This window comes from Prionailurus viverrinus, chromosome D4 (assembly GCF_022837055.1).
Source record: "Prionailurus viverrinus isolate Anna chromosome D4, UM_Priviv_1.0, whole genome shotgun sequence".
Taxonomy (NCBI): domain Eukaryota; kingdom Metazoa; phylum Chordata; class Mammalia; order Carnivora; family Felidae; genus Prionailurus; species Prionailurus viverrinus.
In genome coordinates this window covers 6,978,007-7,005,119 of record NC_062573.1, presented here as the reverse complement: position 1 = coordinate 7,005,119, position 27,113 = coordinate 6,978,007, and the positions used below count along the sequence as shown (strand labels likewise).

Genomic DNA, 27,113 nt, shown 5'->3' with positions numbered 1-27,113 from the left:
TACTCTCTCTACTTAGGTGATACCGGATACCAATATATTTCTGCAGTTAGTTTCTTGGGATGGAAAATCTCAATTATTTACACACAGCTATGATCCCATGTATTCCAAACAGGCTGTGTATTAGCTTCCCATTTTGAAATGATCACAGCTATATAGGCAGTTGCAAAAAGAGTACAGAGCGGTTTCCATGCACCCTACACCTGCTTTCCCCTGATAGTTACATCCCACATGACTATCCTACAATATCCTTCAGCATCAATGCCCTCCAGCCAGAAACCCACTGGGAGCACACCTCTAGGTAGACAAGTTGGATTTATTTTTTATTGTGGCAGCGAGGGACAACATATACCACCGGGAACCGCAGGGCGTCTCAGTCCGAATATGGTAGAAAGACACCTGCTACAGGATTTGGGCTTTGATTGGGTGCTTTTGGGGAAGTCTGAGGAAGTGGGGTCCGCTCTAGCTTGGCTGCTGCCAGAAAGCGGGGTGCTTCCATGATAGGTTATCTCAAAATTCATCTTTGGGGGGAGGAGGTAAGCATGATGATAATAAAGCTGTCATTGTTAAAGCAGCAGCGGTCTGTCATTTTAGCCAACGTGGGAGGGTGTTTGCTGTTTTGCGGGTGGTACAGTGACCCAGCTTTTTGTCAGTTGCTTAGACAAAATTATGAAGTGGCCTGTTTTGTCTCACTTTATCATGGTAACCTCGTCTCAGACTGGTACCCTATAAGATTGTTTATGTCCAGAAGGAGAATAGCATGACGTAGCGGTGAATGTCAGGTCGGCTTCTGGATGTCAGGGGCTGTTTTCATCCACTGTTTTCTCTCCCCTTCTGAAACTTGGGACCATGTATGTATAATTCTGTGCCATTTTTAGCACATGTATCCACATTCATGTAACCACCACCACAATCAAGACACAAGACTATTCTGTCACCACAAAGATCTCTGGTGATGCCCCTTTATAGCTACGCCCACCTGCCCACCCCCCACCATTCCCAACCCCGGGCAGCTACTATTCAACTGTCCATCTCTAGAACTTTGCCACTTTCAGAATGCCACGTAAATGGAATCAGACACTACGTGGCCTTTTGATATTGGCTTCCGCGCCCCACCCCCCGCCCCCGGAGCATAATGCCCTTGAGATCCACCCAAGTTGTGGAAATCTATTAGTGCGTTCTTTTTTCATTGTTGTGTAATACTTCACAGCATGTGTGTTTGTTTCTTATTGTGCGACAACAGATTAAAATGTAGCGCTTAGGGGTGCCTGGCTGGCTCAGTCAGGAGAGCACACGACTCTTGATCTCTGGATGGTGAGTTTGAGTCCTATGTTGGGTGTACAGATTACTAACAACAACAAAAAAAAAACTTAAAAAAAATTAGCAGCTTAGGGGCGCCTGGGTGGCTCAGTCGGTTGACGTCTGGCTTCAGCTCAGGTCATGATCTCACATTCTGTGAGTTCGAGCCCCGCGTCGGGCTCTGTGCTGACAGCTCAGAGCCTGGAGCCTGCTTCCGATTCTGTGTCTCCCTCTCTCTCTGATCCTCCCCCATTCATGCCCTGTCTCCCTCTGTCTCAAAAAAAAAAAAAAAAAAAAATTAAAAACAATAAACACTAGAAAAAAATTAGCTTAAATACAGCTGTGCCGTCCTAGAGTTCTGTAGGTCACAAGTCTACTGTGGGTCCAACGGGATTAAAATTGAGATGTTAGCAGGTTGGGTTCCTTTCGAAAAATCCATTTCACTGGCCGAATTCAGCTCCGTGTAGTTGTAGGACCGAGGTCCCGTTTTCTTACTGGCTGTCAACAGAGGAGTGTTCCCAGCTTTTCTTGGCTTGTGATCCCCTTCTGCCATCGTTCCTCTCGTGCTCAGAATGTCTCCTGCCTCTTTCGTCATTACATCTCTCTGGCTCATCTTCCTGCCTTCCTCTTCCACGTTTAAGACTGTTTCCCTCTGGATAATGCAGGATAAACTCCCGTCTCCTTAACCTCAATCGTGTCTGCAAAGTCCCCATGTGAGGTAACATATTCTCAGGTTCTGGGAATTAGGAAGAAAAGTGGACTTCTTTGGGGGACCGATATTCAGCCTCCTGCATAGTGGATGGACCACAGTTTAACCATTCACCTACTGAAGGGTGTTTTGTTGTTTCGGTTTTTGGCTATTACAAATGTTAGGAACATTCTTGTAAAAAAAAGGGAGGGGGGAGCACGTAAGCAGATTGCATTGTTTCCTTTGGCAACATACTTTTTTTCACTCAACGCCGTATTTCTGGTGTGCTTCCTGTTGATCTCACACAACTGGATCCTTTGTAGTGCCATTGTGTGCCATGTGAACGGAGCCCCCGGAGACATACCCTCTTCCTTGCTGTATAGTGTTCCTCCAAATGATTGCCCCAGGGTGTGGTGGCCCGTTCCCCTCTTGGTGGACGTTTAGGCTGCTCCCAACATTTTTCTACTACAAAGCAGTGCTGCAGGGGACATCTTCGTGCAGACGTCCATGTGCAAGGATGAAGCATCGTTCTAGACTGGACATGTGGGGGGGAGTCTGGTCCTAGGGCGCATGTGTGTGTCCGTTTCCATTAGCTCTCGCCTAATTGTTCTCCAAACCCTTCCCACTCCACCGGCAGTGACGAAGGAGCCTTCCCCATCCCTGTCAACACTGGGGTCACTGTTCTTTTTTTAATGTTTGTCTATCTGAAAGGTGGGAAATGGCATCTGGTAGTTTTAATTTGCGTTTTCCTAGTCACTGTTTGCAGCACATATGCACACACCCCTTTCTCTCCTCTCCTTTTTCTGTACTCGTGCTGAATTCTTTTCTCCTGATGTGAGTATTAGAGGTTGCTGCCTCTACCTGTTTTTAGGCATTAAGATCTGGGCAGTACAACCCGACAACTGAAATTTGGTGTCTTGTCTGAAATTACAGGATGTTCCTCAGGCCTCCGTGTTTCCATGGGAACAAGTAACAGTCATCCTTCATGATTAGGTGGTATCCATGGCAACCAAGCCGGCAGCCTTTGAATGAAACCGATTTTATTTTATTTTATTTTATTATTATTATTATTTTTTTTTTTGCAAACACATGAAGGTGAAAATGCATGCAGCCTGGCGCTTCTGGTAAAGTGGAGACTTTTGTTTCTTTTCCTCGTGGAAAGGGCATCTGGGGTCAGCTCGGCCGGTGGCCCAGTTTTGCAGGTTGGGAGCCCTGAGGTCATGTGGAGGTCACAGAGAGAGTGTGAGCTGAGAGGAGACTCCCGGGCCAGTGCTCCAAAGGTCTAGGGATGCCACCTTCACGCTGCACAGTGTTAGGTCACTTAACGTCTCCGGGATTCTGTTTGGCACTAGCTGTCTTGCTTAGACCTCTGAGGACGTGAGGCCAGTGTCTGCGCCCCCAGATTAAAAAAAAAAAGTCCTGCTAAATCAAAGGACATAGGCCTCTGTGTGTTTGTCAAGGACTCAGTCTGATCCCTTGCAGGCAGAATTAGGATGGGGGAAGGTGATCAACTTTCCATAAAGAAGGATTTGGGTTTTTGTCTTTGCTTTTGTTCTGGTGGTGGAGAATAGAGATAGTCACTGCCCTGACCTCCTCCTGACTCACTGGATTGATGATAAATCATGAACTCAGAGACGGAAAGGGGTTTGCCTGGAGTCACACAGCAGAGGCCGGGGGGGATCCTGTCTCCCAGTACCAGTCTTGCACCCCTCCCCACCCCCCACGCTCCAGGCACCCTCTGCCTTCTCTGAGGTCCTCAGTGTGGGTTGCTGGGGGACAGTTTAAGGGGCTTGAGCGCATACTCTTACTTCCTGCCTGGGGGAAATTTAGAGGAAGTCATTTTTGCCTCGCAGAACCTCAGTTTCCTCATCTGGAAGGTGGAGCTCACCATAGCTGTCCAAGGTGTCGTGTGGGGATTCTATTTGAATGGCTCCAGAACTTGCCTTCTCAGTGGGGGTGATATTACCCCAAGTAGGTGAAAAAAGTTGGTTCTCAGAAGGGAAGGGGCAAAAAAAAAAAAAATCTCTTTTTTTTTATTTAAAAAAATTTTTTTTACATTTATTTATTTTTGAGAAACAGAGTGAGACCTAGCGTGAGCGGGGGAGGGGCAGAGAGAGAAGGAGACACAGAATCCAAAGCAGGCTCCAGGCCCCCAGCAAGCAGTCAGCATAGAGCCTGATGCGGGGCTGGAACCCACGAACCGTGAGATCATGACCTGAGCCGAAGTCAGACGCTCAACTGACTGAGCCACCCAGGAACCCCCAAATTTCACTCTTTTTACTGTATAAAAGCCCAGTATATGTACAGTACATAAAGATAGCTACTGTATATGGTATTAGAGTTTTATGGCGGGGGGGAAGCTAGAAAAAAAATGTCTAAAAAGACCTCTTAGGGGAAATGATAAGGCATAAAAGGTAAAGAAATGCTGGTTCAGAATTCCGCAATCCACAAGCTTCTTGTTAGTGTTTCAAGCCTCTGGCAGGCTTGGGAAAGCCCTTTGGGGTGTCAGATGGGGAGAGAGCCTGGCCCGGCCCAGACCCTGCCCCTGAAGACCCAGGACAGGACACAGCTTCCTTCCTGGCCTTGTTTCCCCACACCTCTGTAAAGGAGTTGCCTCCGCTCCACAAGCGGGGGCCGGGTCTTAAGCAGCTGGGATCCTGCCTGGTGGATCAGTCAGGGTCCAGCAGGAAGCAGATGGCACTTAACGCTAGGATGATTTGAGGTGTGGGCGGGTGTGGGGAACCGTGAAGAGGAGTGTGGGACCCCAGAGCCAGTGACAACCGGGGATGATCTACCAAGGCTGAGGGAGGGGAGGTGTGTGGGCGCTCAGGGGACAGGGTCCTCTTGATAGGAGCTGGGACCATCAGTGGAGGGAGGCAGCCAGGGTGGGCGACTCTTCCTCCCCCGCCCTGTCCGATCTCCTGCCAGGGCCCCCCACCACTGGCCTAACCTCGTGGAGGCTGGGGGGTCCAGAAGCTCAGCTGGTGGGGTCTACACAGGTCAGCCCCGTGGAGCAGAAGGCAGGGTGGAAAAGAGTGGAGGATGGAACTGGGGCCAGTGGAAGCTGCCTGGAGAGGTAGGAAGGTCCCTTGTCACTTTCCTCTGGAGGGCAGGGCTCTGCCCTGGGCATGCAGGGGAGGCTGAAAAGTCAGAAGATCCGGCTGTTTTGTGCAGGGGGGAGGGGACTCCTGTCCCTTCCTGCAGGCTCCTCCTGCGTTTCTACCTTCTCACATGGGTGGGGTGTGGCCAGGGCTTCTGAATTGAAGTCTAAGGCTATTTTGGGAGCACCTGAGAGAGAGTCTGTGCTATAGTCCTATTGAGTTAGGGGCTAATGGACAAGTTCCTTTCCTCCGCTGTCAGCTTCCTCATCTGTACCATGGGTGGTTGGATCAAGTAACCCCAAAGGCCCCTGGCTAAGACCCAGTAGGCAAGAGGCAGTGTTTTGCACAGGGGATATCAGGTTTTGTCTCGGAGGAGAGGCAGCCTTGCTGGGTTCCTCTTGCCCTACCTGGTGGCTCCATGTATGTCTTGCCTGGAGCCATGATGGCCCACATGCCCAGGAAGGGCGGTGGAGGGGTGTGTGTGTGTGTGTGTGTGTGTGTGTGTGTGTGTGTGTGTTGGGGGAGGGAGGCGAAGTTCCTGAGGGGCTTCTGGACGCTGAGCACAGTGCCTCATACATAAGTAGGACACAGTGGTTATGGTGGACACCCAGGTGGAGGTGATGGGGGGTGGGGGGAGAGGTGAAGGTAGACTGAGGAGCCCAAGAAGAGATTTCCTAGGGAAACCTCCAGAACGAGTGGTGTCTCCTAGAGTGTGACTAGCAGGGACTGCGGAGGAGGAGGGAAGAAGGTTCGAACCTCAGCAGGAAACACCACAAGGGAGGCAGTGAGGCCCTGGGAGATCACAGCCACTGGGCTGGGGAGATGCTGAGTAGTGGAAGCTTTTCTGGAAGAGGTGGCCCAGGGCTGGCTAGTGCACAACTGGACCTGGTATCAGCCCCTGCCTGGTAGTCAGCTACGCCTGAACCCCTCCCCGTGGTGGCCCACTTCCCCCAGGCCCAGGGTGGCATTGCCTGCCTGGCCGTTGGCCAGGGCTCAGTACTGGAGCCTATCCTGGGGGGCGTGGTGACGGGCTCCACTCTGTCCTTCCGCACTTCTGAAGACCTCTGTCCAATCTGGCTACATGGAGGGAAAGGACCGGAAAACGTAGACATTGCCGTTCTGCCTTCTGGGACAGCCTGCTCCTCGTCATCTGTTCTGTAGATGTGCACACGTCCACCCGTCCTCGAATGCATGTGTCCCTGCGGATGAGTCTGCGTGGGTACCCGTTGGAGTGTCTGCATAGATGCGGACGTGAGTGTGTGGCTGGGCATGCGTCCCTGTGTGTGCACATGCACCGGGGAAGTGTCTGCCCCCCGTCCTTTTTCTTCCTTGCGAGCCAACAGGACTTTCCTGAGCAGCCCTCATGTGCCAGGCTCCACACAGGATACTGGGGATGAGATGCAGCCCGCTTGGGCACGGGCAGTAGGAGTTCCATAGCCAAGCAGAGAGAGAGAGACAGAGAGAGAGAGAGAGAGAGAGACAGACAGACAGACAGACATGTACTGTGTGCGAAGTGAGATCATCGGCAGGAGGCTTGGCCTGGCTGTTGCTAGAGGAGCCAGAAGGGGGCTGAGAGCTGGGGGCAGAGGGATTACCAGGGGTCTCCTCCGGGGCCTGTGGGAGGGGATGGACCGGATTCCTCCGTGGGGGACCACAGCTGGAGCACAGGCAGAGAGATAGCCAGTGCCGAGCACGGCGTGGGGGAGCCAGCCAGGCAAGTGGCCAGGTCGCACTGACCTGAGAGGTTTTGAACAGGCAGGCTCAGGTCACGGCTGTGAGTTGTAAGTAAGCTGTCACCGTCTAAAAATCAAAACACTTCGTATTTTAAAAAGCTCGGGTTTCCAGCTTCTCTTGAACTGTGGGAAGCCGTGGCTACCCTGGGCCCCCCCATGGCTACGCTGAAATAACCAGCTGGGTGCTACCCTTGATCCTGAAACCTACCAGCCTTTGCACTCCCATCGAGTTTAAGGCCTCTAGAAAAGAAGGTCTGAATTGGAAGCCAGAGATCACAGATTCTCATGTTTGAAGGGACTACTTGTATACCTCCAGGAACAGGAAGCTTTATTATGTCACAAGATATATGACTCGAAGTGAAGATTTGGAGAGAGCTTTTTTTAAAACACATTGGAGTATACACAACTATATATATATATACACACACACGCACACATATATGTTATATATATATATACTTATATAAATTACATGTATATATATATATAATGAAGTTTGCCATTTTAATCATTTTTAAGGGTACACTTTAATGGCATTAAATACATTTATAGTGCGGTGTGACCATCACTGCTACCCATTGCTCGCTCTTTGCCATCACTCCAAACAGAAACTCTTATCATTAAGCAATACCTCCCCATTCCGCCTGCCTCCAGCCCCTCGGTTACCTCCAACCTACCTTCCATCTCTATGAGTTTGCCGATTGCAAGTGTTTCATGTAAGTGGACTCGTACAACATTTGGTGCCTGGCTTTGGTAGCTCAGCATGTTTTCAAGGTTCGTCCACACTGCAGCGTGTGTGAGAACTTTTGTTCGTTTTTACGATGGAATAGCATTCCATCGTATGGATGTACCACCCTGTGTGTATGAACGATCGTCCATTCATCTGTGGATGGACACTTGGGCTGTGTCTACCTCTTGGCTATTATGAATGACGCTGCTGTGCACATTTGCATACAAGTCTGTGTATGTCCCTGTTTTCAACTCTTGGGGGTATATACCCAGGAGAAGAATTGCTGGATCGTGGGGGTAATTCTGGCTTTCACTTTCTGGGGGAACAGCCAAACTGTTTTCCACAGTGGCTGTACTCTTTTAGGGGGACCAGTTGCCTGTCGTCCTGGGCAGGATGGGGAATGACAGGAGGGCCTGACTGAGTGGCCTCGATCGTCTGTCCTCACCCTCTCTCTCCCTCTGTTGACAGAGTCGCCCCAGGAAAGGCCGGGCTCCCGGCGCAGTCTGCCCGGCAGCCTCTCAGAGAAGAACCCCAGCATGGAGCCCTCGGCCGCCACGCCGTTCCGGGTCACGGTAACTATCTCTGCGTCACCATCGCCACCTGGCCTGGGGTGCCACTCTGCGACCCCGCGGGCCCCCTTCCTGGAGCCTCACGGACCGGGAGAGCATCCAGCCTCCCTTGTTCTAGGTATCCGATCACTCAGCTGCTCCCCTCTCTGTGGCTCAGCCTGGGGGCCACACGGGGGTCCCGTCCTGTGAGGGAGGGGGCAGACGGAGGACAGACAGCCCCGCAGCCACGGGGCCCAGAGCGAGCTGGCCGGGGAAGCGAGAGTCTAGCGCGAGCGAGGCCAGATTAACACACCCTCACGTGTGCACATGCACACCACGCTTCCGCGACTCTTAAGATGCACGATTTTTATTTTTGCGTTTTAATATCTCTCACGTTGCAGTCTGTGGCGTGTCATAATTTAATCGCTGTGTTTTTTTCTTTCTTGGAGACCCATAAAATAATGCTGCATCTTAAAACTGATGAGGCCTTAGAATTGGCAAAGCACAGCATATATACTCTAGCTATTGATTTCAGTGGCCTCATTAGCATACACCTTTTTATGACTAACCCAAACAGCTTTACAGAGACAGAACGCGGTGACCCTTATCATCTGACTCTCTGTGTCCCGCTGTGTCCTCGCCGAGCACGCACACTATTGTATGTTCCCGTGCGCCCCTCTGTCCAGTGCTCTGTCGGCCACTGGAGGCACAGAGAAGTACAGACAGGGAGAAAGCAGAACACGCCGTCTCTTCCCCTGGGAGCTCATGGTCTATAGAGGAGACGGGTGGATGTTTGATCGATACTTCATCCATTCCTTCATCCAGCAGTTTTTATGGCAAGCCAGCTGTGTGCCAGGCACCATTATTGGGACTGGGGCTGAGTGGGAGGAGGTGGCCAAGAGAGGACCTGGTAGACATTCTCATGCTCGAGCTACGTGCTGTGAAGAAAAGCAGGCTGCTGTGATAGAGGACACCAGGAGGGCTTCCTTGAGGTGGTGTGGTCGAGAGGTGATATTTGTGCTGAGGCCCAAGGGATGAGGCGCCAGCCCTATGGGGAGCAGGGGAAAGAGGGTTTTGGGTGGACGGAACAGAGAGGGCACGGGCCTGGCTGTCACCATGCAGTGTGATTTTGGGGCTCCAGATGAGCTAGGAGTAACTAGCTGTTCCCTATGCATTAGAAAGGGTATCCCCCTGGAGGCTGACTTTATGAGCTGGGTCTTAAAGGGTAAGCAGGCACAGTGAAAGAGGGAGTTCCAAGTAGGGGGAACAGCAGCTGCGAAGGCATAGAGGCACACTAGAAACTGATGTGTTTGTGAAACGGCGAAATGCGTGGTGGGACTGGAGTTGAGGGGTATGGGGGACTGGGTAGGCAGCTGAGCAGCTGGGCTGAGTCTGGGGCCGATGGAGCTTCAAAAGCCAGGCTAAGCGGGGTGGGGCTTTCCGTGGGGCAACTGATTCTCCCGCCAGTCTGTGTGTCATAAGAATGCTTGCAAAACAGATTCTTAGGTCCCCTCAAGATTTCAGTGCGGTGGGCCAGGGGCAGGACCTGGGTGTCTGCATTTAAAAAGCTCCCCCAAGAGGTGGTTGTGAGCCTCAGGCTCTGAATTGGCCTTGGGCAGCAGGAGGAAAGGGAAGCCTGTGCCGAGAGTGGATTCAGGGTCACTCCCCTGGGTGTGGTGGGGGCCCCTGGGAGACCATCTCTAGCCTGCAGGGAGGGCAAAGACGCTGACACCTGGGTGACCCTGACTCTAATCAGTCAACTGGAGCTGAGGCCAAGTCCTGCCTTCCCCGGGCCCTAGGGGCCACAGCCTCTGGTGCTGAGCCTTCAGGGCCCTTAGGGAACAAAGACTAATAATAACGTAGCCACCTGCACTATGCTTCCGGTCCTACGTAGATGATCTTTTTTAATCCTCAAGATAGCCCTGAAGCTGAAACTTTGATCACCCCATTTCACAGGTGAGAAAACTGAGGCTCAGAGAGGGGAAGTCACTCAGCTAAGCTCCAAGCGCCACTAAATGGTGGAGCCAAGGTTGAGACCAGCCTCTCTGACGTCAGGGCACAAGTGTGCACTCCCGGCCGTGAGCAGGGGAGCCGTTGCCCCCCTGCCCTCCCGGAACCTCTCAGTGTTTCTCCTTGCCTGTTCCCCTTCCTTTTGCTGCTCTGATAGATGTATCATCACACCTTGAAGTTGCTGTCACTGCGGCTCTTTAACTGCCGGGTAGGTTTGGCGTCCTTGTGGTAGTGACGTCTTCGCCCCATTAACCGTGTGTGGGTCAGAGCCAGCCCCAGGCTTCTGGACCCCCAGGCACTGGGACTCAGTCCCGCCTGCATGAGCTGGGTCCGCAAGGTGGAAAGCGTGTTCACTTGTCACTTTACCTACTTCTCACAGCAACCTGGAGGGGAGGGACCATTCGTGTCTCCATTTCACAGATGAGGAAGCTGAGGCTGAGAGACATGAAATCATTTGCTCGGCATGATGGATGCCAGGACCGTTGGACATTGACATTTTGTGTCCTTCCCTGGACACCTTGGCCCTTTTCTGTGTGGAGCAGTTCAGGGTGTGAGTGTCTATACTGGGCTGTGCTTGGAGCTCACGGGTGCTAGAGGGCTCAGAGATAGGGATCTGGGTTCAAATCCTGGCTCTTCCGTGACCTGTGTGACCTCATTAGTCACTCAGCCTCTCTGAGCCTCCAGTCCATTTCAGTAACGTGTGGAATGTCCACCCTTCCTTGAAGGACTGTGGTGGACCTTCGTGAGTCCTGGCACGTCGAGGCCCACATCTGACCCAGGGTGGACACTCAATACAGAATATCCGCCATTATCCTTGGAATCGTATTTCCCTTTTTGGCTTTGGAACAGTAGAGATCTGGGGAGGGTCAGGGTGGAGAGCCAAGGACAGGGCGTTTGGTGGGAGGGAGCCGGGCTTGGGTGTTGGGGACGGACGCTTGTAGGACCAGAAGCACACCCTCTTCTGCCCAGCTTGCACTTCCTCACATGTGCTGCCACAGGCCGCATCCTCACGTGCTTGGCTGACTGCTGCTGTGTGTACCCTCCCCCCTCCCCCATCCAGGGAACCCAGGCAACATGGTTTTGCCCCGGGGGGAGGCAGGAGACACAGTACAGGATATACCTGAATAACTGGTGCCTTCGCTGCCGTTTGAAACTCGGGGGACAGGATGTCACCCCCTCTCACAGAAATGCCCTTGTGCAACCACAGAGTTTAATGGAGAATCAACATGTTGTGTTCGTTCGGATTCATTCTGTCTGCCTCCCCCGTGAAGACTAAAGCCTGGGAGAGGCTGGACTCGCCCAAGGTCACCACTCAGCTGGGAGCACTTCTGGGTCCCGGCTGTTTGTACCCATACGTGGCCCTAACCTTTTGTGATTTGGCCTGGGACTGCAGCCGCCCCACAGGGCATCAGGGGCTGGGCACAAGTCCCACCTCTGTTTCTTGGAGATCATGTGACCCTGGGGGACCCTCAGTTTACCCTTCTCTAAAATGAGGAGTATGGACTTTGTAAGGCAACATGTGGTTTGGGCATAAAGTGGGCGCTTAAAGATTTCGATGCAGTAACGAAAAGAATGAGCTAGAAGTCAGCAGACTCAGGGCTGAGCCTCATATCAGCTTTGTGACCTGGACAAGATACAGAACCTTTGCCCATCTGGTATGACTTCCTTCTATCTACAGGTGGAGTTGGGGGTGGGGAGTGGACCACTAGGACCCTGATGCCAGCAGGTTGGGGTGTGCCCTGAGAGCTATGGAGGACCCTGGACCAGGGTAGGATGGAGAAGGGAGCTGGGAGCACGTGACCACATGGGCCTTCTGCCCGTCTCTGGCCCTCAGCTCTCAGGCTCCACCGAGATGTCGAGGCCAAGATTCAAACCCAGATCTGTCTTCTCTGCATCAGTAGGGAATCCTGGAAGGAAGAGAGGGATGGCAGGCAGCAAGCTGGGGCCCCGTATCTGCACACGCTGTCAGACGGGGTCCGGGGGCTCTGCCTGGGCCCGTCTCCCTTCCCAAAGCCCAGGGATCCTTAGCACAGCAGCATGCCGCCCCTTCTCACCTGCCACTCCATGTTAGCAATTCATGGTTTGATTTGGGGGGAAGGTGATGGTGACTGTTACCTGTCTCCCCACGGGTCCCCTCAGCCCACCACCTTCCCCAGACCCAACCTCCCCTTGGTGTAGGCTGGGTCCTTCCTGTCTGCCCCCCACCCCCTCCCATCGACCTTGAGGAGGGCTGGCAGGGCTGGGGTGTGGGAGGCGGCAGAGGCTCTGGGAAACTTGACAGCCAATTGATTCCTCTTCGGGAAGTTGAAAGTGGAGAATCGTGTTTGAAGGTTTAGCTGAAATTAGGTCTCAGGGCTATTTTTTGCAAGATGGAGAAGGAGAAGTGTCAGGGAGGGGAAGGCCCAGGGGGGTGGCGGAAGCTGCAGATAAACTCAGCCGCGGGTTGATTGCAGATGCTTCTGGAAGGGGGTCTTAGTTCCTTTCAATCACCTACTTCTGCTGGATGCTCATTTGTGTGCACCCTGGGTGGTGGGATGGAGGTGTGGCCGGGGTGCTCTGGGAACCCAGAACACGGGGCAGTTACCATCAGCTGATAACGGTAGGGAAGAAATCCTGGAGGAGGATCTTTGGGGCTGAGCTTTGAGGGATGTGTAGGAGTTTGTCAGGAACAAAGGGAGAAGAGTATTCCAGCTGGGGGAGACGTACGTGAATTGGAACAAGCCAACGGCCCTGTGTGATTAGAGTGTTGGGTGAGTTGGAGACGTAAAGGAGGGGGCACGGGAGAGGAAAGTGAGTGGGTGGAGGCTTTGGACTTGCCCCTGTGGGGCACAGGAGCCACAGGCGATGCTGGGTAGGAGAGGAGCCAGCAGATCTCTGGGATGCGGACTTCCAGCTCCACACCCCTCTCCCCACTCCTGCAGCTTTTCCCTGCGCCCTTTTCGTGACTCAGCTGTCTTTTCCCATCACACACATAGTGTCAGGCACGTGGACATAAACACACAGGCCTGTGAGGGGGACCCCTTCAACACCACCGTGGAACGCCGTTGGAAGCGATCACGAACGCTTCCCCGTACAGAGGAAGGCCTGGAGCTCAGAGAGGGGAGGGTCCTTTCCCAAAGTCACACAGCCTATCTGGAACGGGGCTTGGAATCGAGCCCAGGTGTCCCTGTGTCCGTTTTCCCCTTCGGGGCTGCTCACGCCTTGCCGCTTCCAGCCCTCTCTTCCCTGCAGGTGAGTCCTTCTGCCCACCTCCATCAGGTTTCCTGGGAAGAGAGGCTTACAGAAATGGGCATTTGTGGGTCCGAAGGTCCCCAGAGGCCTCTCGTGGCTCCTGCCCACTCATCACACACTGCCACCTCCTGGTCTGCCTCTCTTCCTCCATTCGTGCCCCTTCTCAGCTGGGGAGACTCTAGTGAGGCATCGGGGTGGTAGACGGAAAAGCTGGTCAGGCTCACAGACCAGATGAGCCACCTCTGTCACTGCACAGGTGGCGAAACTAAGGCCCAGAGAGGGGAGGCTCGCCCGGAATACTTGTCGGGGCTCCCTCCGCCACCCCAGGCTGCTTTGGGGCCCATCTGTGTCTGTGGCCCCCAAACCGGTGTGGGGATGTCACCCGTGCGGCCATGGTCGGGTGTGACTGAGTAGTAGGGCTGGGCCCTGGATCGGGGTCCCACAGATGGGTGCCCCGGGCCCCTCCTCACAATACCCTGCTCAGTGGAGGCCTGTGAGCTGGAGTCTCCCGGCCCGGTGGGTGGCAAGTGTTCTGCGGATGAGAGGGTGGTGGAGAGAGGCTAATTGTTATTAAACTGTTCAAACCCAAAAGGAAAATTACTATCATTTTGGTCTGTGTCCACCTTCTGCAGGGAGAAGCTCCTTTCCTGCAGCGGGACTCGAGGAGACGGGAATGTTATCACAGGGCCACCCGGGGGCGAGAGCTGGCCAGGGCAGCCAGGGTGGACCAGGACACTCTTTGGGGCAGAGATATGGGGTGAGGGGCTATTTGGAGCCTCCTGAACCTGAGGTCAGGCCGGCGAGTGACGGCGGGCTGTGTGGTATTTGGTGCTGTTGGAGAGCTGCCTGCCTCATTAATAAATGATGGTATCATCGCGGGTCTCTGAGCCTCTCTTTCCCCATCTGTAGATGGGCACAGGAGCCCCTCACTCACAGAGTGGCTGTGAGGGCCCAGTGTCTGGCCTTCAGCCAATGTTCATCCTCTGTTCCCTCTTCTGGTGGGTGGGGCTCACTCCTTCCAGACACCTTCCCCCAGAGTCCCAGGTAATCAGACAGACCCCCTCCCTTCTGTACCCATTATCTGCGGCCCCAGAGCAACATTGCCTTTGGTGGAGCTTCTAGGGCTCAGCCCCCGCACCAGGAGGTGGAGGTGGGCAAAGTGATACCGAAGGGACCAGAGACAAAGTTCCCAGGTGGTGAGTACACATGGAGGGAGCTGGAGATGTCTGCGCAGGGCCGTTTCCTGCCAGTTGGGGGCAGCAGAGGGCAGCGAGTGGACGCCTGGGCAGCCGCTCCCAGAGGAGAATGGAAGTCCCTGGGGTTTGTGTGACCCCCCCCCAGGGCCACAGGGGCCCGGCTGAGCTAAACGAGCTCACCACTGGGTGGAGGAAACAACTCAAATCGAGGAGCACCTCTGGGCAGCTGGGCCTGGCCCTGGTGGCTGAGCTGACTGGGCCCGGGTTGGCCAGAGACCTGGGGGACCCCTGAGAGAGGGCCCAAATTAGAGACACTGGAATGGGGCAAGGCCTGGGGCCAAGGCCACTTTCCAGCAGGAGAGGCACAGGCTGAGGCCGGCCAGCCTGAGGGCCGCCAGGCAGCATCGGGGCACTGCCGCCATCGTCAGGCTGGCTAACAGACACTCTCGCGGTCATCCTTTGATGGCTTGCAGGTGTCTTGGTCCACCCCCACCAGTACTTCGAAAGGGAGCAAGGCAGGTGTTCTGGCAGAGGTGGGGTGGTTGTCAGAACTGGGGCCGAAAGTCCTGCCGACGTGGGTTCAGATCCCAGCTCTGCCAGCCCCTTGCTGTTGGAACGGTGTTGAAGTTCTTGCAGAGCCTGGCCCACAGCACCAGCCCAGCCTCTGCCAACCAGTTGTGTTCTCTCCATTTTATAGATGAGAATGCTGAGGCCCAGAGAGGAAGGTGAATTGTCCCAGGTCACACAGCCAACTGCGGACAGAGCTGGCATCTGAACCGGGGCTTCCCCATTTCCCTGCTTCGTCCTGCCTCGTCCCTACCTCCAGCTGGCCTGGTCCCCAAGGGTCAAAAGGTGTCTGTTCAGGGCAGAAAGGAATGGCTCCCTTCGTCTCACCCCACCCTGTGGCCTCTGCAGGCCCTCTTCTGGGTGGGGGGCAGGGCTCAGATGCCTTCACTTCCCCACCCCCTCATGGGAAAACAAAGCAATTGTCTCTGTCACATCAAGTGGCATTTGGGTTGGATTATAGACATAATTATATCTGAGTCTTCAGGTGGGAATTGTTTCTAAAGCCAGGAGGCCCTCTTTGGAGGTGGCTGCAATGACATCTGTTTCCAATACAAGGCCTTGCATTGGGATGAGTTACTTTTCCTCTGGAATTGCTTAAAGAATGCCTAAAATAAGCCACGATTGTTACTGCCCTGCTCCAGCACCTTAGATGGCTTCCAGGGGGTGGGATCCAGCTCCCCAGCCGCCACCCCCCAGGCCTGTCCCAGCCTCAGTGCCTTCCTTCGTACAGGCTGGTCCTGTCAACAGGCCCTCTCCATTTCCCTGCCTTGAGAGCTCCTTCCCTCCTCCACACTCCCCCACTCCAGCAGGCATCTCCTCCCCTAGGCTTCAGAGCTCAGTCACAGTCAGACTGTGACTTAACCATCTACCAGACGGTGACTTTCTCAAGGGCAGCGACTGTTTCTGATTTATCTGAACCCTGGGCATTGAGACGGGGCCTCGTGTGTGGTGGGCCCCTGGATGGGCTTGTGCAGTGAAGGTGTGTGAGAGAGAATGGATTGGGTGAGTGAGTGCAGGGTGGGGAGGGGATGAGTAGGGAGCAGAAGTCCCTTCTGAGAGCCCCGCTTGATGTCTCTGGGGCCAGGTGGACACCCATCTTGGGAGGAGAGGTCAGGAGGTCAGGACAAGTCACTCGGACCACCACAGAGCCCTGGCAAGGACACCAGCCCTTGTTGTGAAACTGACCTTGGCTCCACTCCATGGGTTCCCATGATCCCTCAGGGGCAGAACTCCCAGGTAAGCCAGGCCTGCAGATGGTAAATCACCCAGGAGGAGAAATAGCCTATAAAATCCTCTCCCCAAACGGTGCATTTTGTATCCTGTAGTGAAAAGGGCTTTAAAAAGCATTGCTCACTCAGGTGGATTTATGAGGGTTCCACCTGCCTCTCACCTCTCCCTCCCACTAATGTTTCTCGTCCCTGGGGCTGTGGCACCCTGGGGTCTTGATGCTTTTTGGTGGCCTTGGTCCAGGGAGAAAAAGGATAGCACCTCTTCCCTGCCTTGCTGATGCAGGGTTACTCCAGACCACCTAGGTACCTGGGGGGGGGGCCGGGGGGGGGGGCAGGAGGAGAAACCGACTTCCCGGAAGCCCCCTGTGGCCCAGCACAGAGCTGGAGTCCCCACCGTTCACACCCTTCCTTCCTGAAAGCTGTGGTCTCCAGAAGATTCCTCCCATTTGTTGTTACCTGCAAATGGGTCACCAGGGAGGGGAAAGATGGCATGCCTACACTGGAAAGCATTTAGACCTCAGCCAGACCAATCCCCTCATTGTAGAGAAAGGGAAAGTGAGTCACAGAGAGGCTAAGGTACTTGCTTAGAGCCTCGCCGTGTGATAATGGAATTATGGAAGAGCTTGGGCTCTGGCACAGGCTATCTGGACTGATCCCAGCTTGGCCGCTTCCTGGCTGTGTGGCTCTGTGAAAGTTGCTTGATCTCGCTGGGCCTCTATTCTGTCATCTGCACGTTGGGTTGTGAGAATGAAACCAGGAAAGTCACGTGAAGCTCTAATACGGCGCCTGAAGCTTGGGGCTATTGAATAAGTACATCTGGCTTACTCTTATTAGCGCGTTGGAACGGTCGTCATTCTTATTAATAGCCAAGCTGGGTTTTTGGACTCAGCTTTCTTGACTCCGAACATGGTTTTCTTGCCATTCTGCCAGGTGGCCTCTGGTAGGGGTGTTCACTCATGCAGGGTGTACAGAGCACAGGACAGGGAATAAGCTCTGTAGTTAGTGAGTCACCCCGGGAAGACTGGCCTGGTGCTGGGACTTCAGGCAGGGCCTGGAGGGGGGAGCGGGGAGAAAGGACGGGGGAGATCCTGCTGCAGGGGTGAGGCTCCCCGACGGAGCCAGCTTCACTGCAGCCACGCAGCCCTCGGTGCTGGACTCCCCAGCCCGGGGTCAGGGCTGGCCAAGGGCTTAAACAGCTGATGAAGTGTTTGTGGCTGTCCAGACCTCTGGGACGGGCTTCTTATGCTAAGGCAAGTGTCGGCTAGCCAGAGGATTTATGGGGCAGTGAGTCACTCCCCGGCTGCTCTGGGTTATCACCTCCCTCCCTGAGATCTCGGAAACATGTGTGTCATTTCATCAGTGTTCACTGATGCCACTCAGTCCTGGGCCCTGGCACGTATCAAGAGGGCCTCTCTGATGTCACCATTACCCCCTCCCACTACCTGCACACGCTCATCCTCTTCCCAACTGGGTGCCCCCTTCCTCCTTCCTCCCAGGCTTCCTTAGGGGCCCCCTCGATCCGGGTGTGGTCTGCACTGTTGGGGGAGGGGTCATGCCCCACGTTATCAGTCTGGGCTCAGGTGGCGGGGTGTAACTGGGAGGTCAGAGAGACCTGTGATCACTCCATGGGCCTCTGAGGCAGCCAGGCTTCGGGCTGTCATACCTCTGCACCATTGCCCGTGCCAGGATTCTGCCCGGAATGCTCATCTGCGGTTTCCCTGCCCCAGATAAGCTCAGCAAGACCACCCATTGCCTCGCTTTCAGTGTTTCTACTACGCTCTCAAAAGCAGTCTCCTCCGGCAAATCCACCCAGACTGACCACAAGGGAATCCCTTGAAAAACCTCCCAGAGCACGGGGCTCAGTCGATTAAGTGTCGACTCTTAATTTTGGCTCCGGTCATGATCTCACGGTTCGTTAGATCGAGCCTTGCATCAGGCTCTGTGCTGACAGCGCTGAGCCCGCCTGGGGTGCGCTCTCTCCCTCTCTCTCTCTCTCCCTCTCTCTCTCTGCCCTCCTCAGTTTGCGCACGCCCATGTGTGTATGTGTGTACGCATGGGCGTTTTCTCTTTCTCTCTCTCTCTCTCTCTCTCTCAACATAAATAAACATTAAAAAAAAAAAAAACTTCCCAGAGCATATTCTCAGCCTTTCTCCTTTTTCCTTCATATCATTAATATTTGTTAATTAGTTCAGGAAGTATTGAGGAATACTTGCCATGTGTCCTGCACTGGGGAGCCAGGCCAGCATGGTCCCCACAGTCCTGTGAGGGAGGGAGGCATGAAATCAATACATGTATAATTACAACGGTGATAAGTCTGCAGAGGGACCTGGCCTACTCGGAGGGCATTTTGTCGGCACCTCAGGACAGACTGTGAGGAGAGACAAAAGGGCATGCAGGATCCACTGGGCAAAGGGGTCTCCATTCTAGGCAGTGGGAACAGCCTATGCCAAGGCCCTGTGGCAGGAGGGGCTGGCGATTCTGAAAGTCCCATTGAAGCCACTGGGGTTGGAGCCCAGGGCATGGATTATGAAGCGCTTTAAGGGCCTTGCCAAGGGGCTAGGCTTTTATCCCCAAAGCTCTGGGAGCTGCGGAAAGGGGTGGAGCTGGTCAGTGCAGGATATGATCTGCTTTTACAAGGACCCCTCTGGATGCCCTTGGAGAATGCACAGGGGACGGGAGGCAAGACCGGAGATAGCAAAGCAGCGAGGAGGCTCCTGGAGGTGTCTAGGAAGGGCCAGGTTCACCTCTCCAGCTGCACTGTGGAATCCTTGAGGGCAGAAATCCCATCCCTTCCAGGACTGAGCACATGGGGAGGCTCAGAGAATACACCCTGCATGAGCTGTTGACCAGCAGACTTCCCCACCAAAGGAGATTTGGGTTCTACAGTTTGCTTTGATAAACTCCTGCTCTCTCTTTCCTTCCGGCTAATGGCTGGGCTGGCCCTTGGTGGTCAAGGTCCAAGCCATAAAAACGAAGATGATAGTAACTAACATTTCCTGAGTGCCGGGAAAAGGGCTAAATTCTTTACATGTGTGATCTCACTGACTTGTCACAACAACCTGGAGGTGACTACTGTTGTCCTTGTTCTACAGAAACTGAAATGGACTCGGAGGGTTAGGTCACTGGCCTAGGGCCCATCGTCACTAAGTGGTAGAACGCTTTGCTACCATGCCTCTTGGGGGCGGGGGATAAAAAGTATTTGCCTTTTTCCCAGGGATTCCTAGAGAGTGAGGTAACCCTAGGACCTAGGTGGAGTTTTAGGTGTGATGATGGCAGGAGGAGAAATGTTTGGGGCAGGGATCTCCAGCTCTGGACAGGGGGTGGGGCCCTGAGGCCACATGACTCGGAGAAACCACATGTTCAGGGAGCTGTGAAGGCAAAGTTTCAGGGTGTGAGAGAAGCAAATAGAGATTCTGGTGCAGAGTGAGGTCCTGCCCACAGATCATGGGGATTATGGTAGCAGCAGCATTTTCTCCCCTTTGACCCAAGACCTGGGCTCCTAGCTTTTTGTGGTTGTGAATATGAGTCCGTATGAGCTGGTATGTTTGGTCATTCTGTATGTGCCTGGTGACAGCTGAGTATGTATGTATATTTGTGAGTTTGTTTCGGTGTATTTGTATCTCCATTTGCATGATTCATGACCGTATGGGTGTATTTCTCTGTGTGCTGGTCAGTGTGCACGTTTGTTTATGTGTGTGTATCTGTGTGTGGTAGTGATGAGGGGACTTGTATGTTTATGCGTGCATTTCATTGTGGGCACGCACCCCCCCCCCCGCCCCACCATGTGTCTTTGAATGCATGCATGTCTTTGAATTTGTGTGCATTTCTGGCTGTGTGTGTTTCTCCATAGAAACGTGTTTAAGTGTGGGTTTTTTGGCAATATTTTAATGCAAGAGTGACCCTTCTGTGCCAAAACCCAGCCCCCTGCTGGCTCTCATGGCTCTTGAATAGGTTCTTGTTCTGCGGCCCCAGTAGTCTGGCTGCCTTCTGGGGAAGCTGGGGTGTGGAGGTCTTACCTTCAAAGCAGCACTGGCAGGCGACTACAGAGGGTAATGTGCGCATAGGGTGGCCTGTGAGTAGGTGACTACCAGGAAGGCACCAGCTTCATCCCGGCTTAAAATGCCTGCCCTCTTACGGCTGTCACAATGTCGGACATTCCACCATGAGTGAGTCATTCCCCAACTGGGACCCTCTTTGATGGTACATACTTCCCAGGGGAGGAAGCCAGGGAAGCCTGGCAGCTTGCTGAGGGCAGAGCCCCAGGAACAGGGAAGAGGAACGGTGTGTCTGAAGGACTGAGGAAAAGCCAGAGAAGCCTCTGGTCCTGTTAGTGCCGGGCCTGGGGGAGCCCAGATGTGGAAGGCACAGCTGCTCTGGCTTTAGCTGTTTAGAATCACCAGATACCAGCACTGGAATGGAGCCTGGTGATCACCCAACCCAGCCCTTATAATACAGAAGGGAAGACTGAGGCCTGGAGAGAGGAGATGTGGGGAGCCTGAGAGGTTCTCGAAGGGTGGGGTACAGGCGTGGCAAAGAGCACTGGGTGAGGAGATAGGACACCTAGGCTCTGCCGTGGTTCTGCTACTGCCTTGCTCAGTGTTTCTGGGAAGTCCTCCTGCCCTCCTGCCTTCTACACTGTGGGCATTGCACTGGCTGCCTGATCTGGCCCCTCCTTGCGACTCTAGAAGCAGGACGTCTTCCCGGAGCCTAAGGCGTCGAGGCTGCCTGCCAGCCAGTAATGCCCAGCAGATCTCCTCTCCTAGGGTCGAGAGAGGTGGAACTATCTAGATGGGGTCTTCCGCTCCCTTCCCTGTGTTTTTCGGTGTGATTTTGGCATCCTTGCAAAGCTGCAGAAGGATACTGAGAGACACGCCTGTTAAAGCGGCTTCCTTCCCTGAAGGCTCTCTGTGTGGGTGCAGGCCTTGGAGACGGCCACTGGAGGAGGAGCGGGGCCTGGGCCGAGGGAGAGCCCGCCGGGTTCTGCCTCTATCCCGAGCGCTGTCTCAGTGGGAGTCAAAGGCAGGTCAGGCCCACCACCGGTCTGTCTGTTAGAAGGGGAAAGGCCCTGAAGACAGGACCGAGGATGCAGGACCGAACAGATGATGGAGCCAGGAGAAGGGACTCCCGCTCGACAAGAGTGCCCGCTGTGTGCCAGATGCGGTGCCCGGCGCTTCACACTCAGGGTCCAAGATGGCTCAGAGGACCAGTGGTGGCCTGCCACCTCTGGGTGCCCAAGGGGTGGTGCTGGAGTGCAAACCCGGGGTCCCCTAGGTGCTGCCTAGGGGACTCGTGTGTGAGGCATGTGTGAGGCTGGGCCTGGGCAAGGTGTCCCCTCCCTGAGCCACCAGTCCTCACCCGTGACACTGCTGTGCTCAGGGAGAGAGTGCAGTTGCTTTCTCTCCTCTGGTCTGGCCTGTGGCCCCCGGGGCCTGGGGCTGAGCTGTTTGGCGAGGACGTGCGGGCACATATGTCGAGGGCCCCCATATGTATAGACACCCCCAGCCGCCTAATAGCTCTGCTACTCTGAGCGAGGGGCTTAGCTTCTCTGGGCTTCTGTTTCCCCACCTGAAAACCCAAAACATTCTGAGTTCTGAGGCATCCTCCCCGCATTCCTGATAACAGGCCCATCTCCCCGGGCCTCCTTCCTGGGACTTGGGGGGTGTTCAAAGAGTGCCAGGGGCAGGGATGCCGCAGAACAGGAGCTCCATAACTGGTCATCTCTCCTCATCGGCCCCGCTCGGAATTGACTGAAGTGGGTGAAGGAACACATCACGTGTCTGGAATTCCTTGGGGGCCCTTGAGAAAGTTTCTCAGAACATCCTGAGGAAGGGATGAGGAGGGCTGGGGCAGGATGGTGGCACAATGGCTGGATGGGGATGGGGGAGCTGCTGAGAAGCATGTGGAAAAACAGCTACAGGCTGTGTTAGTAGAGGCCGAACACCCCATCTGGGGAGGCAGTGGGTTCCGTCCCCACAGGGCGCACTGGCTGCTCGCCGAGCTTTAGACATCGGTCCCTGGTCTGGGGACCGAGCGGCCCCGCCTGCCCCCGGCTCGCACACTTTGCACATTGGGAGGCTCTGTGAGGTTGCTTTAGAAAACGTGCTTATTTTAAAGCCTTCAACCCGGAAGACGTTCTGTGGCTCCGGGACCATTTTGCAAGCCTGTTCATTCATTCACTAGGCATGACACCAGCCTGTCCCTGCTGCGAGATAGCCTTCAGGCTCCTGGGAGAGCCCGGGGCAGACTCCCACCTGTGGTGGTCATGGACCTTCTCAGGGCAAAACTTGGTGGCTGTACTACAGCCACATCAGCAATGATAATAATAAAGCTGGCAACTACCATGTTCCGTGGCTTATTATTTACTATATTACTGGTGATATCTTGCCTCTGGATCCTTCCCACAACCCTCTAAAGTAGGTATCATTAGCCTATTTTACAGATAGGGACACTGAGGCTTGGAGTGGAGCAGGCCAGTAATTTGCCCACAACTTGTCTGAATTAAGATACGAACACAAGTGATGCTGGCCCACGGGTGTGATCAGCAGGGTGGCCTCCTGGGGAGGGTTGGGATAGATAGAGTCAGGCCCTGGAAGGTCCACAGCTTTCTCTCTCTGCACTGCACCCCTTCACCCATTTCACACACTGCTGCTGGGCCTTGCCTGCCATCTTCTGGCCAGGGGGGCTGTGGAGTTGGTCCTGAGCCCTGGTTTGCCTGCCCCCTGCTCCCCAATCTCAGCCACTGGGCTGTCAGGAGGCTGCACCACAGTTCTAGAAAGCAGACCTCAAGAACCCTGTTACAAAGAAGAGACATGATTTGGCCACTGCCTCTCACTAAGGTTGACTTGGGTTTAGAGTAAGATTTTCTGACTTCTTGAGTTTAGAGCTGCAGCCACCTCCAGAAATCACGTCCCTGGACCCGCCCATGAAGGGACAGGAGAAAAGGCTCATCTCCCTTCATCCGGGGCTGGGTAAGAAGCCGCCCGTGGCCCTCCACCCCATAAAGGAGGTCAGTAAGCAAGCTACGAGGCTGGGCAGAGTAGGGAACTGGAGTCTGGGGTCTTTGATTAACCTTGATATGTGATTTTGGGTAAGTCCCTTCCTGTCTCTGGGGCTCGTCTGCCCTTATATACAGACTTCTGGGCCTGAGTCCCCTTCCAGCTGTGGCTTTCTGGGATGATGAGCCTTTTGCTAAGTCTGCTATATGCAGAGTCCTGAGCTGGGTCCTCTGGGGGATACAAGGTCCTCCAGGGTGGGCACATGTGATGTGGTGTGGGTGGTCATGGTCGGTTTGAGTGGGGAACAGTAGGCTTTAGGGAGGAGGCAGCTGGTCAGAGGAGCATTAAGTGTGGCCTTAGAGGGAGGGGTGAGGCAGAGGAGTGACACTGGCCTCACTCAACCTCCTAGAAGGAAGAAAGCCTTTTAAAAAAAAAAAAAAACAACAAACAAACAAACTCAGAAATAGGATAAAGCTGTCAGTATAGCTACATAATGAACTACATAAATTGTGAAAAATGCCTTGAGGTTCTTTGTACCACAAGCAGTGTAAAAATTGTGAAATTGTCATCAGTGTAGAAAATGAAAACCAAGAAAAAGTACAAGCCCGTTGAGGCATTGGCTGTGAGAGAAGAACCCATCCAAGTTGGCCTTACCCGGCAGGAGGCCAAGGTTGGGGGTGCCCAGAGCTGATGCAGAAGTGCAGATTCCTGCCTCTGTGCTGTGTCTGTCCCCTGAGAGCCTCCTGTTCCTTGGCCTGCCACCATTTGTGGTCCCTCTCCATTAGGGATTGCCCTCTGGAGGAAGCTCCCTCCTGCGGCCCCTCACACCTATGAAATATTCGCTGAACTACAGCTGATTAGAGCATCTTGGTGACACTGAGCTGCAGAGTGAGAAGGATTTGGACCCACTGCCTGGAAGGACTGGATGAGGTGGTGTTTCAGCTAGGCCCTGGAGGATGTGCAGATTTCTGACAAGTGACCACGGGGTAGGTCGTCTTCCTACGGAGGTGAGAGACTGAGGGAGAGGAAAGAAGGGTGGAAGGATAGGAAAAGGGAAAGCCTGAAGAGGGTGGGCAGAGTAGGGGGGCGGTCCCAGTGGAACCCGGCATTAGGCAGGCCCGGAAGCTGTGTGTCCTTGGACAAGCCATCTTACCTCTCTGAGCAAGGTTTCTTCGTTTGCAGAAAGGGGTAATGTTTCTCTGTCATTTTCTTGTTTGTGTGGGTGACATGAGATGATGTGTACAACTGACGGCTCACTTCATCATGAAGTGATGGGGTGCTGGGGTCATAGGGATGGACAGATCCCGCACGGGGCATGGCTTATAGCAAATGTCCACCCCTCCTCCTGGGCCAGAGAGGGCTGCAAGCCTAGCCTTTGTTGTGTGATGGATGAAATGTGGTGATCACACTGGGTACAACATGGACTTCAAAATGAGTTACTATCCCATTTCCTTCTGTCCTTATATCACCTGGAATTGAGGCTGGGGTGGGTGAGACCCCCAGAACCCCTCTCAATTCCTCCGTCAGGGGATTCCCACCTCCCTTGAGTTTTTTTCTCCCTCTAACCTTCTGTGGTTCCACAGCCTGGATAGCTTGAGCCCCCCAAATCTTCCCTCACCTATAAAGGGAGGCCTGGTTCAACCTGGATGTATTCAACTCTGTCCTCCTCCCTGTCTCTTCCGTGGGACCAGGAGCTCCTGGAGTTGGGGATGGGATTAAGCTCTGTCCTCCCAACGCTGCGCAGCCTGGTAGACGGACAAATGAAATGGCCTGAACGGGGACCCTGGCTGGGGCTTGCCATACTCCTCCTAGGAAGGGACCCCTACCGGCCATGGGTCATGAATGGTGCCCTGCAGCAGCTCATCTAGCGACTGCTGCCCAGCCTTCCCTCTGACGTGGCTGCAAACCTTGAAGCATGCCCTGGGGATACTCAGCAAACCCTTCAGCCTCTGCCCCCTGCCTGAGCTAGGTGCTAGGGACCCTGTCCTTGAGGAGGTTGCCCCTGCTGGAGCGCCCCTGCTGCGGCAACCAAGGTTGCAGGCAAGGAGCTTCACCCCGAGGGTCACTGAAAGTCGCCTGCTGTAGGGAAGACACCCAGGTTAGGGGGCCAGGTGGCCAGGGTACTATCAGGCACTGGCCCCAGAGGACCGATCACACGCCAGCTCTCAGAACCTTAGTTTTCCTCATCTGTAAGACCTGGGGCTGAGAACCCCGACCTCGCGGGTGGAGGACCGCACGGTGTCAAGCCGGGATGGGGTGCGGGGCGTGGACTCCTCTAGGTGGGTGGGGGCGTGACCTCGTTCTGGGAAGAGGTGAGGGGGCCCGCCGCAGCCCCCCGGGGTCCCCGCCCCTTCGCAGCCCCGCCCCTCGCCTCCGGACCCCCCCCCCCACGCCCCGCGCCCGAGGGGGGGTCGGGGGGAGGGGGGCTCGGGCGGCCTCGGCCGCGGCCGGCGCGACTCGGCTCGGCGTCGCCATGGCAACAGCGGCTTAGGGGGCGGGGGCGACGTGGCGGGCTGGGCCGGGCGGCGCGGGGTGGGCTGGGCCGCGCTGCGCGGGCCGGGCCGTCGGCGCTCGGTCGGCGGGCGGGCGGGCGGCGCGGGCCGCGAGCAGCTGGGGCCGAGCCCGAGCCCGCGCCCGCCCTCGGCCGCGCGGCCGCCCGAGCCAGGGCGCGGGTCCCGCGCGGGTCCCGGGCCCGCCGCCGCCGCCGCGCTAACCCCGCCTCCCCTTCCCCCTCTTGTCGCCCCGCGCGCAGGGCTTCCTCAGCCGCCGCCTCAAGGGCTCCATCAAGCGCACCAAGAGCCAGCCCAAGCTGGACCGCAACCACAGCTTCCGCCACATCCTGCCGGGGTTCCGGAGCGCCGCCGCCGCCACCGCCGCCGCCGCCGCCGCCGCGGACAATGAGAGGTGAGCCCGCCGCCGCCAGCGCCCGGCCCGGCCTCCGCGCGCCGCCGCCCCGGGATGCGCCCCGGAGGGCGCGGGGACAAAGCGAGAGCCGGGGCTGGGGCGCGCTGGAAGCGGGAGGGCACCGCACGCCCGCCCTCCGGCAACTTGTGGGGCCACCTCGGACGGGGGGGTCACGGCGGGAGGACCTTTTTCTCTCCCCGCGGGGTGAGGAGGGGGTGTCCGCGGCCCCGGGCGAGGTCGGGCGGGAAGTGCCCTCGCCGAGAAGTCCTGCCTCGCCTCGCCGAGGTGGGCATTGTTTCCCGGGCGGTGCGGTGCCCGGCGCTGGGGACCGAAGTGGCGCCTCCACCCCCAGGACCCATCCCCCTGCCTCTGGAGCCCCCGGGTGTCCGATACAAAAGGCATTTTCGTCTGGGTTTTGCCGAGACTCAGTGGTGAGGAAAAGGGTGAACATCTGGAGGGGAGGAGCAGGGGGCTGGGCCGCTTAGGGGGCACATCTGCTCTAAGTAGGGCGCGTGCTCCGCTGGGGGCTGGGGTGAGCACAGGGGGCAGTGCTGGGGCTCTGAGCTCAGGGGCATCGCCTGAGGCTAGGGGAGAAGGGCCTCGTCCTCTCCAGCCTGGGCAGCTGCTTGCCTCCCTCACCTTTCCACTCCCAGGGGTGTCTCCTGTTCCCTGTTTCCTTTTCCTGGGCAAGCCTGGAGCAGGTGTGGAAATTCCAGGGGGAGGTGGCTTGTGGGGCAGAGGAGGAGAGGGAGAAGGTGGTTCAGCCTGCTCCCAGTCACCAGCAACAGAGCAGGCTTCAGCTCGCAAGGGCAAGCCATCCTGTCCGTGTTCCGGGGGCACTGGGCAGACACGGTCCCTCGGGGCCCAGGTCCCCCTCCGTGAGCG

The 27,113-nt window shown here is 55.5% G+C and overlaps 1 protein-coding gene across 8 annotated transcripts in view; it reads left to right on the top strand.

The window, feature by feature from the left end:
* DAB2IP (DAB2 interacting protein) overlaps positions 1–27,113 on the top strand; it is a 188,604-nt gene that overhangs the window by 80,802 nt on the left and 80,689 nt on the right. For 6 of the 8 annotated variants that reach the window (XM_047829648.1, XM_047829645.1, XM_047829650.1 and 3 more), the window contains exons 2-3: positions 8,017–8,120; positions 26,077–26,228. In XM_047829648.1, the coding sequence (XP_047685604.1) occupies positions 8,017–8,120; positions 26,077–26,228 (256 nt within the window). Of the gene's footprint in view, positions 1–8,016; positions 8,236–24,293; positions 24,311–26,076; positions 26,229–27,113 lie in introns of those variants that run through there. The other 2 variants (XM_047829654.1, XM_047829651.1) reach the window with 2 other exon arrangements.